The 16979-nt window shown below is 46.6% G+C and overlaps 1 protein-coding gene across 1 annotated transcript in view; it reads left to right on the top strand.

Annotated features, from left to right (window-relative positions):
- The window catches only part of GTF3C1 (general transcription factor IIIC subunit 1), a 191310-nt gene that overhangs the window by 156767 nt on the left and 17564 nt on the right, over positions 1–16979 (top strand). The window contains exons 29-34 of the mRNA XM_069733955.1: positions 340–433; positions 810–982; positions 1066–1350; positions 2170–2423; positions 4715–4989; positions 14474–14795. Of these exons, the coding sequence (XP_069590056.1) occupies positions 340–433; positions 810–982; positions 1066–1350; positions 2170–2423; positions 4715–4989; positions 14474–14795 (1403 nt within the window). The remainder of the gene's footprint in view (positions 1–339; positions 434–809; positions 983–1065; positions 1351–2169; positions 2424–4714; positions 4990–14473; positions 14796–16979) is intronic.

Genomic DNA, 16979 nt, shown 5'->3' with positions numbered 1-16979 from the left:
CTCCATCAGTGTTCTCTGAGGCTAGTTTGGCCCTCCATCAGTGCCCGCTGAATCTAGTTTGACCTTGCATCAGTGTCTGCTGAAGCTAGTTTGGCCTTTTATCAGTGCCCTTTTATTAGATTTATTAGATTTGTTAGATTAGCCCTCCATCAGTATGGTCTGAGGCTAGTTTGGCCCTCCATCTCTGCCCTCTGAGGCTTGGTTAGCCCTCCATCAGTGCCCTTTGAAGCTGGGTGACCACCTACAAGTGCACATTTCAGTACAGCTTTGCTTTGTTGTTTTCCTATCCAGTGCGGTATTTGAAGTGATTCTAAGCTGCTTTTCTCTGTCTCTGTCTAGTGTGGATGACATCCAGGTGTTGGTGCTACAGAACCTCATTTTAAGCACGCTGGCACTTTCTGACATGCAAATGAAGTCATTCCGATCTCTACAAGTAAGTACAATATCTTCTATTTCCAACTTAGCATCTGGCCAAATCCATAAAGAGCATTAGCCTATCCGTAGAGTAGGAGGGCGAGGATATTCTGGACATGTGCAGAGATTTTGTAAGACCTGCGTTCTATACTTCTTAATTTGCCCCGTAGACCCCATTTCAGCTCATTTTGATGTCACATATATGTAACAACCATTCAGTTCAGGACATGGAGCGTAGAAGTGATGAGTATATTACTTGGTTCTTACATTTTGGGTGCATCAAAGGCTGAGATGTAGTATTCCACCACATTTGGTTATATTTGCACATGGTTTCACATAGCATAATCAGGATTGTGTCATTCAGTTTTTTGGGAATAATTTGTATTTCTTTGTAGACTTTTCGAATGTACAGACAGTATCGTGATGACATTCTAGGAAAGGCTTTTGTGGAGTTTCAGAAGAAGAGATTGGTCAATCGTCGTCGTGGAAATCATACATTAGGACCAAAGAAAAACCGCGCTTTACCGTTTGTGCCCATGTCCTTCCAGTTATCACAGGGTTACTACAGGTAGGACATCGAATAATTTCCTGCAAGTTCTTAGTAATCCGTGAACGTTTCTGGCTTATTGGTGTCTCTTTCTGTTCCTATAGGCTTTTTACTTGGCGCTTTCCATCTACAATTTGTACAGAATCCTTCCAGTTTTTGGAAAAGCTAAAGTCTTATGGGAATGCTGATCAAGTTGACACATTTTCTTTTGGTGACCAGACGGATGAATCTGCAGAAGACATGCTGCTATTTCCTTTAGATGGCCCAGGCGGCCAATGTGTCACCTTTCTGTCTCTACTACTCCTGGGGTTTATATCTGTGAATGTGAAAATCCCTGACCAGATCGTAGTGGTGGACAGCACCTTAGTTGAGAACGAAGTCATGAAAAGGTAAATGATTTCTGTGTAGGTGTTGAGAGCAGGCTCGGACTGGCCCACGGGAGAACAGGAGAATCCTCCGGTGGGCCATCACCCTCTTACATGAACAGTACTTGAATCACTATGTACAGACAAAGGCGTCATCTTGTTTATTTACTTATTTATTTATTAAATTAAAGTCTACCCAGTTTATTGTTATAAAAATTTGTGAATAAGGATAAAGTCATATTTGCATGTAGCTGAACAGTGGGGCCCTGCAGTTGATGTTACTGGTGGGCCCTTGGCGTCCCAGTACGACACTAGTTGATGGCATCAAGGGAACTATTTGTAATGCAGTGCATGGACTTGCCGGCGTCTCTCTAGACCCGCAGCTGTCACGCTTGGGACGGGAGACCTGCGATCCAGTCTGTGCACGGTGTTACGATCTCGCTTCAATTTATACAGGCGTCTGACTGCTCCCTAACACTGAGAGAAGGGAATAGCAGGGAAAACATACAGCCACTTTACAGCCATTTCAATATCAGCAACAGGACAACCACCTATTTAAAGGAATTGCACAGACTCTACAGGCGCAAAATGGTTATAATAACTTTTTAACAAAGGATATTTGACAAGCTGTAAACTTTTGCCTTCAGGAAGAGTATAAACAATACAAGAAACTTCAGTGCGAATGCAGCCAAAATATTTTTATCCTATCACTCTATCGTGGATATGAAATGTTCGATATTTCTGTGTAAATTTTATGGGGGGTTTATGTATTTTGTAACTTTATTTTTTTTTTCTCCTATTGCCACATAACATTTTAATAATCCTTTTCAAATTTTGCTGCAGTTTTGGAAAAGAAGGACTGGATGAAGAAGATTTTGACGACGAAGATGACGACAGTTTGGGACACAAACGGAAGATCGAAGTGAAGGCGCGTCAGGCGTCTCACACTAACTATCTGCTGATGAGAGGTTATTGCGCCCCCGGAATAGTCAGCTTAAGGAACCTGAACCCAAACGACAGTGTGGTTGTCAATTCTTGTCATGTACGGATAAAACTAAGGAATACACCTCTGGGAGGAAGGTTAAAATGTTGTTTTGGTAAGGGATCCACAATGAAGGCAGAATTCAGACTATTTATATAGGAAACATTGGATCTGATTCTGATAATCCCAGAAAAATCACAAAGTGCAAGTGGGGCAAAGGTAGTCAGGTTATAAAGCAACGTCTCACTTTCATGGCACATAAGTGATCACAGATCCACTTTATGGCATTCATGGCAATTTTCATGGAGATACAAAGTGAGGCTTATGTAGATAAACTTTACCTGCGGGTTATTTTGTGGGCTGCTTTAGGAGCAGCAAGCTGGGACTAAAAGCGAATCTGTCAGCAGGCTTTGATATGTAAGCAGCATGTTAATAGGACAGAGAGCCTGATTCCAGCGATGTGTCACTCACTGGGTTGCGTGATGTAGTATAAATAAACTCAATATTTTATCAGCAGGAGATTATCACTACAGGACTAGTTGTGTCGTTCCATGTAGTCCTCTTCATCGATGTAACCCCACCACTGATTGACAGCTGTCTGTGTACGCCATGCATAGGCAGAAAGTTACCAATCAGTGGTGTGAGTGGGGTTATCCAGAGCTCAGCATTCAGAGAACTGGTAGACCTGTACTAGATAAAACTGATTTTCTCAAAAGTGCAAGAATCAGCTCAGTAAGTGAGATATCACTAGAATCAGGGTATCTGCCCCTACATAATGCTGCTCTCAGATTACATGGCAAAACCTTGATGATGGATTCCCTTTAAATTTGTCCTGCAAATAGCAGTGCAAATGTTAGAGGCATGCATATGAATGGCCTGGAAAATGCTCGTATGGCCCCAACTCACATGAATTAATACCTAATATGTCATGTTTTATGTTAGTTCCTGTTTCTTTCCTTTTAATTGATTAGTGATTAAACCAGATTTTTCAAATCTAATGCGTCACTTTATGTGGTAATAATGCTGTAATGTTTTAACATATCCAGCGATTCTAAGATTGTTTTTTTTCATGACACATTGTACTTTGTTAGCAGGAAATTGTATATCGATATGTTTTACGCTTATAAAAAAAAATATTGGCAATTTTAAGAAAAATTTTAAAACTTCGCAATTATATATTTTTTTTCTAACTAGGATAGTTAATAAATAACATTATCCTTATTTCCCACTTTACATCAGCATCATTTTCTCAAAGTCCTACTATTTTGTTTGGTTGTTAGAAGAGTTAAAAGGTTTAGCCACAATTTTTAATTTTTTTTTTCCAAGAAATTTACAAAACTTATATTTTTTTAGAGACTTAATCAGTTTTGAAGTCACTTTGTGGAGCTTATATATTAGACAGCCAACAACAGTGGAATTAATGAAATGAACGTTTTTTTCCTCCCGCCAATGGCACATTTTACCTGGCCCACGCCAAGCCTGGCAGTAACCATACAGACAACACAATTATGACCTTGGATGTTAAAGGAGGAGCTCTCCGCGCTCTGTTAACCATCCAGATGCCTCTGTCGCTGTTGATAGTAGCATCTAGGGGTCAACACCGATCGTGGCCAGTACAGTGGCTGACAGCTATAGTGTTCAATATGGCTGACACCTCGCTGCACCAGCCACAATTTGTGTTGGCACCGACCGTGGCCATTTAATCCCTTAGATGCTGCTGTCAGTAGTGACTGGCATCTAGATGGTTAACAGAGTGTGGGGAGCTTCCTCATTTACCCCATCAGCACCCAGAGATCATGGCTACATGGTTCTGGTGGTTGCCATGGCCTTAGAGTCTGCCGGCTATTGCGGCCTGTTCACATGTTAGCAACATTTTAGTGGTAAAAATATAATTTTTCATCCCTGTCATTCCACTTTTTTTAATTCCTAAAAAAGCAGAAGGGTTAATAAAGTACCCGACTGCAGTTTTGAATACGTTCAGGGGTGATGTTTTTAAAATGGTCTCACTTTGGGCGGTTTTCGAATATGTACATCCCTCCAAAATAACTTCAAAACAGATTAGGGCGCTAATAAAATAACTTTTGTACGTTTCCTTGAAAAAATGAAAAATTGTTGCTAAACTTTCTAACATATAAACCAAAAAATGTAATTTTGTAAATGGTGGAGACATTGAGTTTGAAAATTGCAAATTTTTTGGAAAATTTTTGTCAAATGTCTGATATTTTTATAAGCAAAACATCCCAACCTAAATTTACCATAACATAAAGTACAATGTGTCACAAAAAAAGACTCACTGGGATACATTGAAGCATTCCAGAGTTGTTGCCACATAAAGTGACATTGGTCAGAATTGAAGAAATTGGGCTTAGGATGAAAAAACAAAATGTATATAATTTTTTTTTCTAGGTTCCTTTAGTGATTTTTTTGCAGACATGCCTTCACTTCCTCCTGTTTTCACTGAGCTTGTGAACACCAAAGATCAGAACGTCACCACGTTCATAAGTCAGTGTACAAATAGCCAGAGTTACACCCAACAAGACGTAGACTCGGTCCTGGAAATCTTCTCTGCCATTGACTCCGGTTCATATTTTGGCATGCAAGTGTCCGATATTGGAGAAAGATTTATCAAATATGAAGATCTAGAAGATGGAAGAACAAAATCTTTACAGCAGTACATGCAGGTAAGATATGAGTGTGTGAGCAACGTTTACCATGGTCCACAATGTCCTGGGAGGAGCAAAGTGGCCTTTATTCTCTTCTCTGTATGTCCACACCTAATGGTAAATTTGGGAAATTCATCAAATTAAGTAGAGTAATTCACCCTTTGTCATCCGCATGATTCTGGTTTTGGTCAGAACTGTAAGCTTGATATTTGCCCTGTCCCTATAGCGGACTGACAGCACAATAGGGTGTGAAGTAGATCAGTGAGATGTAACTGTTGTGGGCACCTGAAGCTGAAGGAGGTGTGGAGAAGGCTTATCGGCCCGGGTGCAGGAGGGGGCACTTCTGTTTGGTGAAGTGACGGGACAGCGTACACTTCCAAATCAGTCCAGTGCATTATTCTGTATGGTCATCCATATTATCCTACATACCGTCTGATATTATGTAGTCCCAGTATACCATATTATCCAGTATATAACAGCTTATTTTCTCCTACGCCTCATTGGGGGACACAGGACCATGGGTGTTATGCTGCTGCCACTAGGAGGACACTAAGTAAACAAAAAGATTAACTCCTCCTCTGCAGTATACACCCCTTCACTGGCTACAATTTCAACCAGTTCTTGCTTAGTGTCTGTAGGAGGCACTTGGGTCTGTTTTCAGACCCCAACTTCCTTGTTTTAATTTTTATTTAAATTTTTAATTTTATGTAAATTTTTATTTTTTATCCAAACGGAGTGAAGGGGGCGACGGGTCCCTTTTATAGGGCCCGCTCTCCCCCGAACCAGCAACAGGCGAGCACGGCGAGTATACCTTCCCGTCCCTCTCCTGCGACGTCTGGGGCACACCAAATTTTACCGGGGCAACGGTTCCTCCTTGGTCCCGATTTCCCCACCATCCCCCCTCCCTGCAAGATGACGAGCACATAGAGCCCGGCTCTCATGTCCCTCTCCGGGGCACGACAGAGGAAGATGTACCAAACCTGAGACACACATCTCACGGCGTCACACAGCCCCAAGACAAACCCCTTTGGGGGGACAGACGAAGATGTATCAGGGGCCTCTCCATCCCCCATCCAGGGTGCATGGATTGAGCACGCAACCTCACAGTGACAGGAAGTCCTGCGAAACTGTGAGTACATACCCTCCCTGCGCTCCCATCTGCGGCAGAGATGCGTTCCGGGTCCCTGGGGAGGGCCGCGGGGGGTCAGCGGTGGTCAGCAGCGCTCCATCGCGGCCGCGCATCGCCGGCAGGGCCCAGAAATCTAGTCCCCGGCTTTTCAGCCAGAGTAGGCCGCAGTGGGCAGATCCCTCTTACGGCCGTAACCCCGCCCACTATATCGGCGCTTCTCGTCTGGGACGAGAGGTGCCCTGCAGATCTCGGGGGCCATATTGCTCTCTCTCTCTGCAAGGTAGCCCACGCGTCCACCAGCAGTCCAGGAACCGCCTCGGCTAATTCCTCCCCGGGGACACAGGCACAGGACCGTGGGTAAGCTGCTTCAAGAAAGCTTAACCCTTTCCCTGCATATACTGCCCGCTCTGTCTCTAAAGACACTATGTCTCAATCCAAGGAGACTAAAAAGGGTAACAAGAAGCATACAGTGTTTTTCACTGTATGTGCCACTTGCAATACGGCCCTACCCCGAGCTCACACTAACCCGTTGTGTGCGGATTGTGTCCCGGCCTCTGTGCAGCCGCCGATACCGCCGCCGATGCCGTCGACCCTGTGGAGCCTAGTCTCCCTGAGTGGGCAGCTTCTCTGTCACGATCTATGCATTTTCTAGTCAGGGCGGTTGACTCCCTCCGGGGCCCCCCTTCAGGTCAGTCCGCGGTGGATTTGGGCGACTGTACGGATCCGTCCACCAGCAGGGGGCGTACTCTATTTCCTCCTTCTCGGGGTTCCAGAAAACGGGTCCATGTTCCATCCCCTGACCATGGGCCAGTTGGTTTTTCAGCGTCGGCGGCCTCCGCTTCCCGGTCCCCTTCTCCAGACAACCCGAACGATTCTGAATAGGAGTCTGACAATTCCTACGTTCAGGATTCCTCCCCCTCCCAAGAGACACTCGACTCTCTCATTGAGGCGGTCAACCAGACCCTGAAGGTGACCGAGGAATCCGTATCTGCGCCCGAACACGTGGTGTCGTTCAAAAAGACTAAACGTGTCCAAAAGGTTTTTGTCACTCATCCTTTCAACATTTCATGGGTCAAAAGCCCATAGAGGCCAAATATCCTTTTTCTCAGGAACTAATCAAGGACTGCAGTCCCCCTCAGTCGACCCTGCTGTGTCACATCTCGCTTCCAAAACCATCCTGTCCCTGTCAGACGGCTCCTCTGTTAAGAACCCCTCTGACCGCCAGATTGATTATCTGGCTCGCTCCGTCTTTGAGGCCACAGGAGCCTCTCTCTTCCCATCCTTCGCTGCCTCCTGGGTGGCTAAGGCTATGGTCGCTTGGGCCGAGACGCTTTCCACGACCATGCAAGTTATCGACTTACCTCCAGAAGCGATCAACCTGGCTAGCCAGATAGCCCAGGCTGGGGACTTCGTAGTCAACGCCTCAATAGACGCAGCCAATTGCGCTGCACAGGCAGCCGCGAATGCAATTTCCATTAGAAGAGCCCTGTGGCTCAGGGATTGGCGAGCAGATTCGGCCTCCAAGCGCTCTTTGACATCTCTGCCCTACCAGGCTATCGGTTGTTTGGAGAAAAACTAGACCAAATAATCTCGGATGCCACCGGGGGAAAAGGTAAATTTCTTCCCCAGCAAAAGCCTACCCGGCCGTTTCGGTATCAACAACAACCCCGATTTCGGCCTTTTCGTAACAATACCAACTGGTCTTCTACACCCTCTACCTCCGCATCAGGACGAGGCCCGCGCCGTGAACGAGGCCCCCAGGTCTCTTACAGAACTAACTGTAATTGGAAACCCAGACCGAGACCTCCCGGGTCTAAGGGAGCCACATCCCTTAGATCCTCCACGCAATGACTACTTGCGGCATCCAGGGGGCACCAACAGGCAGGGTAGGAGGGCGTTTACTTTTGTTCCGTCAAGCCTGGCTCTAAGTCGTTTCCGACGAGTGGGTCAGGGAACTGGTGTCCACCGGATACAAAATAGAATTCCCCCCCCCTACGCGCTTCTTCCAGTCTTGCCTTCCAAAATCAAAGACAACAGCTCTTCTCCAGGCCATACAGGCACTTCAAAGGGACAGAGTCTACTCGAACCTATTTGTGGTCCCAAAGAAGGACGGATCGCTCCGTCCGATCCTGGACCTGAAACTGCTAAACAAATTTGTAAAAATCCGTCACTTCAGAATGGAATCCCTCCGTTCTGTGGTCGCGTCCATGGAAAAAGGAGAATTCCTGGCGTCCATAGACATCAAGGATGCTTACCTCCACATCCCAATTTTTCCAACGCATCAACAGTTCCTCCGCTTCGCATGTCGTGGAGAACACTTCCAATTTGTGGCCTTGCCTTTCGGTCTCGCCACCGCCCCCAGAGTCTTCACGAAGGTCATGGCGGCTGCCATGGCCATTCTTCATTCCAGGGGAGTGGTGGTACTTCCGTATCTGGACGACCTACTGATAAAAGGTCCTTCTTACCCAGCCTGCGAAGAGTCCGTCGTTCTCACGGTGGATACTCTTTCTCGCCTGGGTTGGAAGATAAACTTCGAAAAATCCTCTCCGATTCCGGCCCAACGGATCTCCTTTCTTGGGATGACTCTGGACACTTCTCGCGGTCTGGTCATCCTCCCTCAAGACAAGACCTTGGCCTTGCAGCAGGGAGCTCAGAGTCTTTCCCGTCCAGTCTCCCACTCCATCTGATTCAGCATGCGCATTCTCGGGCAGATGGTAGCAGCCATGGAAGCGGTTCCATTTGCGCAATTTCACCTCCGTCCCCTTCAGCATGCGCTACTGTCAGCGCGGGACGGCAACCCGTCCTCCCTCGACCGCCACTTCATCCTGCCCCCACAGGTCAGGAAGACCCTCAGGTGGTGGACGTTGAAGTCCTCCCTAACCCAGGGAAGGTCTTTTCTCCCTGTGCGGTGGCTGGTGGTGACCACCGATGCCAGCCTCATAGGCTGGGGGGCGGTTTTCAACCATCACACAGCTCAGGGGTGGTGGTCCACTCGAGAGTCTCGCCTTCCCATCAATCTCCTGGAGATACGAGCTATCAGGCTAGCATTGTTCCAGTTTCACCACCTTCTGGTGGGTCACCCAGTCAGAATCCAGTCCGACAACGCCACGGCCGTGGCGTACATCAACCGTCAAGGGGGAACCCGCAGCAAGACGGCTATGCTCTAGGTGTCCCACATCCTGCACTGGGCGGAATCCAACCATTCGCCCATCTCGGCGATCCACATTCCAGGTGTGGAGAATTGGGCGGCGGACTTCCTCAGCCGCCAGGGCCTCGCCTCGGGCGAGTGGTCCCTTCGCCCGGAGGTTTTCCAGCAGATTTGTCATCGCTGGGGGACCCCGGATGTGGATGTCATGGCATCCAGGTTGAACAACAAGGTTCCACAGTTCTTTGCACGGTCACTCGACCCACAGGCCATCGGAGTAGACGCCCTGGTCTTGCCTTGGCACCAATTCCGCCTCCCGTACATTTTTCCCCCTCTTCCCCTGCTGCCGAGGGTCATCAAGAAGACCAGGGCAGAGAGGGTACCAGTGATCCTCGTCGCGCCAGACTGGCCGTGCCGGGCATGGTACGCGGAACTGGTTCAGCTGGTCGCCGACGCCCTCTGGCGTCTTCCAGATCGCGTTGACCTTCTCTCTCAGGGCCCGATATACCACCAGAACTCAGGGGCCCTGTCTTTGACGGCCTGGCCGTTGAATCCTGGATTCTAGGCCAAGCGGGTTTCACTCCCAAGGTGTCTTCCACCATGATCAGGGCTAGGAAACCTGTTTCCATGCGCAGTTATCACCGTACCTGGCGAATTTTCTTCTCATGGTGTGACGCTCACGGGCGATCTCCTATGGTTTTTTTCTATTCCTGCCATTTTGGATTTTCTCCAATCGGGACTAGAGTCAGGACTTGCTCTTAGCTCTCTAAAGGGTCAGGTTTTGGCATTGTCAGTCCTTTTCCAGTGAAAGATTGCCAATAGATTGCCAGTGAAGACTTTTTTCCAGGAAGTTTCCCGTGTGGCGCCTCCCTACAAAATGCCCTTAGATCCGTGGGATCTTAATTTAGTTCTCGGAGCCCTTCAGGAGACTCCCTTCAAACCACTACAGGACGTTTCCCTGACCTTCCTCTCCTGGAAGGTAGTTTTCCTACTGGCCATTACGTCCATCAGGCGGGTTTCGGAGTTGGCTGCACTCTCCTGCCGCCCTCCGTTTCTAATTTTTCATCTGGACAAGGCGGTATTGAGGACCTCTCCCGCTTTTCTGTCCAAGGTCGTTTCTTCTTTCCACCTCAATGAGGAGATTGTTCTGCCTTCGTTCTGTCTGGCACCGGTCCAGCGCATTCAAAAGGCTTTGCACACTCTTGATGTGGTAAGGGCTCTTCGTCGGTACGTCTCGCGGACGGCTCCCTTCCGCACGTTGGATGTCCTGTTTGTACTTCCAGAGGGGCCAAGGAGGGGTTCTCCCGCTTCCAAAGCTACTCTAGCTAAATGGATTCGGTCGGCCATTGAAGAATCCTATCGTGCCAAAGGTGTTCCTATCCCAGCAGGGATCAAGGCCCATTCTACCCGGTCGGTGGGCGCCTCGTGGGCCATTCGGCACCAGGCATCAGCACAGCAGGTCTGCAAGGCTGCGACATGGTCCACTTTGCACACCTTTACCAAACATTACCACATTCATTCTCTCTCTTCTGCAGACGCCGCCCTTGGCAGGCGCATTCTGCAAGCGGCAGTTCCTTAGCCGTAAGCCAGTGGTACATGGGGTATTAGCATATTGCTCCCCACCCAGGGACTGCTTTTGTACGTCCCATGGTCCTGTGTCCCCCAATGAGGCGTAGGAGAAAAGGAGATTTTTGTGTACTCACCGTAAAATCTTTTTCTCCGAGCCACTCATTGGGGGACACAGCACCCACCCTGTTAGCCTGTTTGGCTTGTTGTTACTTCTTGGTTTTTGACATAGTTTGTCATTTGTTCATGCTCCTACTGCTTTACTACCAAACTGGTTGAAATTGTAGCCAGTAAAGGGGTGTATACTGCAGAGGAGGAGTTAATCTTTTTGTTTACTTAGTGTCGTCCTAGTGGCAGCAGCATAACACCCATGGTCCTGTGTCCCCAATGAGTGGCTTGGAGAAAAAGATTTTACGGTACACAAAAATCTCCTTTTCTATGGTCAGACTATATTGTATGCCGGTCACATATACTCCTGTATATAGCATGCAGTATACTATGTGCACAGACTTCTGAAGGTATGTGCTTATATGTGACTGGTATCTCATTGCGATCTGTATTTCATTGTTGTAGAGGCCAAATGTATAGTACATCAGTGTCCTCCCCCTGATCACAGTTTATTTTTGAGTCTCCTTTCTTACTACTTTATATACCTGTGTCATCCCTACTAGGGTGGCTGGGCCACTATAGGCTATTTGGAGAGACAGGACCCATACACATTAGTCGGCTACACTTTCCAATCCAATGTGTAGGGGCCCCTCAGTTACCCCATAAAATAATAGTTTCTGTTGGAGGATCTTGTGTGAGACTGGTAACATCAGGTAAACTAAGGAACTGGTTCAGTGAATAGATTAGCATGTCTTAAGACATTCCCTTTTGTAAAAAGAAAAAATGTTTTAAGTATTTTTAATTTGAAAATATGATTGAGAATCATTTGTAAGTTCTAAAAGATTGAGGTTTTTACTTTTACGTCATATTGACCAAACCTTACCAGTTACCAGTGAAAGGGTTATTCCAAGTTGTCTCTTGAGCAGCTCAGAGCAATGCAGTCTTCTTCCTTCCTGGTTGATTGCAGGGCAGATACTCTTCCTTGAGTGACAGTTCAGGTGAGCAGCTTCATTCTGCTGCTACACAGTAAATCGTCTATCACTGCTTGTTCTGAGTCACTATATTTATATAGAGATAACCTGGACTTTGAACAAGCACAGGGCTCATGAAAATGGGAGCTGTGTGTCACAAATCATTAAGGGATTCGTGGCAGCTCTGAGTCTGCTGAAATTTAAATGTTTTTTTCCTTTTGGTCCCGCAAGAGTTGATGTCAGTCTCACTTCTTGTTGGCATTTCTTTTAGGCTGGTCAGCTGATGTCGGTTGGTAACCACTCCCACCTCCATTTAAATAGTCACATGACCCATCAGCTGATCTTCAGTTATAGAGTTTTTGTTCTCTGCAGTCCAGCTTGGTTTGTGGTGCTCACATGTTGTGTGATGGTGGTGTTGCTGCTGTGGGAGTTCTGTTATCCTAGTGCCCTTTTCCTTTTCGGGCTGAAGGACCCACTTAGAGCATTAGGGAAGCTTAGGAACAGGCACAGGTTGGTGTTAAGATGTGTCCCATCCCCCGCTCCCTACTGTTAGGGCCTTTGTCTCCCTTTTCCAGCCCATCGTATTTATATGCTGTGTCTTCCTCCAGACTTACCTGTGTCCGAGCGTGACACCATGATTATGAGACTTGTTTGGTTTTCTTTTAGGCTGGTCAGCTGGTGTCGGTTGGTAACCACTCCCACCTCCCTTTAAATAGTCACATGACCCATCAGCTGTTCTCGGTTATAGAGTTTTTGTTCTTTGCAGACCAGCTTCGTGTGTGGTGCTCACGTGTTGTGTGATGGTGGTGTTGCTGCTGTGGGAGTTCTGTTATCCTGGTGCCCTTTTCTCTGCTGCTTTGGGTCTTAGCAGCAGATCCCAAGCTGAGTATTTCCCTTTTTGGTCTGTTCCTTGTATGTCTCTTACCCTGTGTGTTACCATCTGCAGTGGCAAGGCTAGCATCCTTGCCAGAGAGTGCACTAACCAGGGTACGTTGAGGTGACAGTCAGGGACTAGGCACGTGATGACGGCGAGCTGAAGGACCCACTTAGAGCATTAGGGAAGCTTAGGAAGAGGCACAGGTTGGTGTTAAGATGTGTACCATCCTCCGCTCCCTACTGTTAGGGCCTTTGTCTCCCTTTTCCATCCCATGTACGGTGTATTTATATGCTGTGTCTTCCTCCAGACTTACCCGTGTCCGAGCGTTACACCATGATTATGAGACTTGTGGTGGAAACTGCTGATGAGATGCTAAGTTGGGGAGCACCTAACTGCTGTAAAGAAATCAATGGAATTGAGAGAGCTGACTGGCATGTTATTAGTTAACCCATTTCCTCGAATGTAACTACTGTGCACATTGGCCTGGATCTTGGCAGAAACTGGTGGCCTAGCTCCACTGAATCCAGTTGTACACTATGAAATATAAAAGCTATGACAGCAGATAAAAAAGCGAGTCAACTTGAAAGGTTGCTTATTTTCATACTTCTAAAATAACTCCAGAGTTTTTTTTTTTTTTACTACACTGCTGAAATGGTGCCACTAAGGGTAAGCTCACTGCCCTTGTATTGTGCTTGCCAGGTGCTGTTTTCAGCTGTTCTCGGTGTCACTCCGATCCCACACCGTCGTCTTTCTGACCGCAGCTTCTGACTGACCGGAAGTCAGATGTAACGGTTCCGAAGGTCTCAATGTAAGTATATGAGACCCTCGTTCTGGTTCTGGTAGACTTACACTTAGAAGTGACCTCCGGCTCACCCATCAAACACTGGAGCGATCCAGCAGATATCAAACTTCAGAAAGACGACCTGAGTGGCGCCGATAACAGAAGAAGACAACTGTGGCTAGTAAGTATAATAGTAGGGGTAGGGGACTTACATTAGTAGCACCACTCCAGCAAATTAAAAAAAGAACCATGGAGTGGTGCATTAATTGCCTGAGAACACCCCTTTATTGATTTTCTTGCATTTAATTATTTATACGGAATGCAGTACTTGAATGGTTGGAGCACCCAGAGAGTCTTTATAAAGACGTTCCCTAATAATGCAGCACATCCCAGGTAAAAAAAACGTACTTGATACATTTCAACCTTACGGTTCTTCCCGCTCATGACCATCATGAGTAAAAACCATTACCGCCATAAACGCTTTAGCCAAGTTAGTTTTCTTTAGGAAATGCTACATTATTAGGTGGAATATATGTGTCTCTTTGTCATTTGTGAAGTCCTTTCCAGGTTCTGACTTTTCTGAAGATTCTGGTTCCAACTTTGGACTTCTTTATGTATTCAGGATATTGATTTGTGTGCAGTAATTGAAGACAGACAAGCGGACTCAGAGTCTTGTTTGTCTATATTATGTTGTAATTGAAGTTATGTTTTAACCTCTGATTGTGGGATATGACGAGTTAATTAGGCCAATTATATCTGCCATTCGGGAGTCTTGGAAAGATGGTGGATGATCACTTTGAAAGCTATAATGGTGCCCAGTCATTCCAGGAATATTAATATAGACTTAAGAACTTAACAACTTGGTGATAGAAAAAGTTATTAATACTATGGGTTCACTAACTTTACAATTTGTGTGATCCCTTAGGATCTTTTAGCATATAGACAAGTGCTACAAGTTGGAGGCGCTTGTGTCAGACTGGTAGCCACGGGTCACGCCGATCCCTGGGTTCTTCACTCCTACAGCCTGAAAGACGCTCTACTAAGTAAAGACTCTGACTGCCTAGAAGTGGCACAGCAAGTGTCTGAGGACCAGGCCGATAGTGATAAAAGTATTAATGAGCCACCAAGAAAGAAAGAACTGTTAGAGATTGTGGACTCTGAGAACTCAAATGATGCAGAAAACACTGCGGTTTCTGAAGACCCAAGAACTTCTGACTGTGACATCTTCACTCCAAAAATGGATGCAGGTAAGAACTTGGGAAGGTAATGATCTAGTGTATAATGCAAATCACTGAAAAGGACCGCTGGATGAATGGTTTTAGATTGGATGGCTGCAAGTGCCTTCAATCCCTTTGCTTTGTCTTCCACCCGGTCCCCTACTGAAAGCGCAGATTTTCCACCTGCGGCCCATGGACAATATGTCTTCCACCTCACCCCTTTACAAATCAGCAAGCAATCTGAGCCCCAAGTCATGCAGCAGTCACTTCTGCTTTTTGATGACTCTGCTGGCTGTGGTTCCGTGACCCATCCACCTGAACCTGGCCAACAATTGGAAGAAAATGAGTGCACTGATGCCCAACCACTTGTTCTGCTGTTCTGAAGAGATGGGTTTTCAAGTTCTGCTTGAAAGTTCTGAATGTAGGGGGATAATCAGACGTTTTGGACAACAGATTTCTACAGGATGGGGGATACTCGGGAGACGTCTTTCAGGCGATTGGATGAGGATCGATCGAATGTGGAGAAGAAAAGGAGGTCTTGAGAGGACCAGACATGGTGGGAGATTAGTTCAGACATATATGTGGGGAAGGGGGGGGGACGATTATGGATGGCTTTGTAGGACAGTATTAGTAGCTTGGAGTGGATACTATTCTGCGCAGGAATATCTACTCTTTAGCGACTCGCATCGGAACAGCAAAACCGCAGTCACAGACGCAGTTTGCGCAAGCCACCACTGCTAGGCAAATCCTTAAGGGCCGAGATACTCCTCACCCACTCCCGAAGGGGGGTGGGGCTTTACAGAGCCCTTCCCAAACTGCTGTGGCATGGTAGCTTAGCAAGCCCCTAATCCGAGGGTAATAATCAGGTGACTGATGATGGCAATTTTTTATTTCCCAGACTATTATAAAAAAAAAACAAAAAAAACACATCGTTCCTGAAAGATTATTTCTTTGGCCTATTAATGGCAATGAGATGGATGATGCAATTATTTATTTCTCAGACTACTAGAAAACCCACAGTGGCTTAAAGTAACGGTACTCCCACAGGCATGGTTGTACAGCGTACACACAGCGGCTTAAAGGACAGTACTCCCACTGGCAGGGGGTGCAGAGTACACACAGCGGCTTAAAAGACTATACTCCCACAGGCGGGAGGTGCAGAGTACACACAGTGGCATAGGCCCGTCACACAAATCATTTTTTGCCATCAGTCGCAATCCGTCGTATTTTTGACTGATTTTTTTTCGACTGATGCCGCCAGATCAGTTTTTTTCTCATAGACTTGTATTAGCAATGGATGGCCTCACGTTTCATCCGTCTTTCGCCGCATCCGTCGAAAATTGTTTGTCCCGCGGCCGGAGACAACGGACATAGTAACGTTTTTTGTCTACGTTGAAAAAAGCGGATCCGTTGTTTGCTAGAATGGAAGCCTATGGCGCCGGATCTGTCAAATGACGGAATCCGGCGACGAATTCCATTTTTTTTAACTCAGTATGCTCCGATCCAGTTGCTGGATCCGCTAGTCGTATCCATCAAAAAAACGAATGTCGCATCAGTTTTTCACAATCTGCGATGGATCCGTCGAGCCAATGGATTGTGACTGACCGCAAAAAACTGATGTGTGAAAGGCGCCTTTAAGGATAGTACTCCCTCAGGCAGGGGGGGTGCAGAGTACACACAGCATTTTTTTGCAGAGTACACAGTCGCTGTTTGTCCCTCACCCCAGCTGTGTCCTATCCCTACACTAATGAGAGCATAATGGTGACTTCACTCGTGATAAATTCTTTATACAGGCTAGGTCACATGCTGTTCCAGCCAATCACAGCTATGCCTATACTTGGCACAGTCTAAAAGCTTGTTGATTGGCTGCGCTGCAGCCTTTCAACAAACTTTGTTAGACAAATAAACCCGAAGAGGAAACCGGACATACAATAAAATAGGGATTTTTGTGTACTCACCGTAAAATCCTTTTCTCCGAGCCACTCATTGGGGGACACAGAACCATGGGTGTTATGCTGCTGTCGCTAGGAGGCTGACACTAAGTTGAGACAAAAAAGTTCGCTCCTCCCCTGCAGTATGCACCCTCATGCTGGCTTCCAGAGACCCAGTTCAGTGTAAAAGCAGTAGGAGATCATCAATAACATAAAACATAATATTAGAGTAGAATATGTCGGAGCAAGTAAAGAGCCAAAAAGAACGAGCCATAAGGCTAAC

This window comes from Ranitomeya imitator, chromosome 7 (genome assembly GCF_032444005.1).
Source record: "Ranitomeya imitator isolate aRanImi1 chromosome 7, aRanImi1.pri, whole genome shotgun sequence".
In the NCBI taxonomy this organism is placed as follows: domain Eukaryota; kingdom Metazoa; phylum Chordata; class Amphibia; order Anura; family Dendrobatidae; genus Ranitomeya; species Ranitomeya imitator.
The sequence above is the reverse complement of the archived record's forward strand: the minus strand, read 5'-3'. Positions and strand labels throughout refer to the sequence as shown.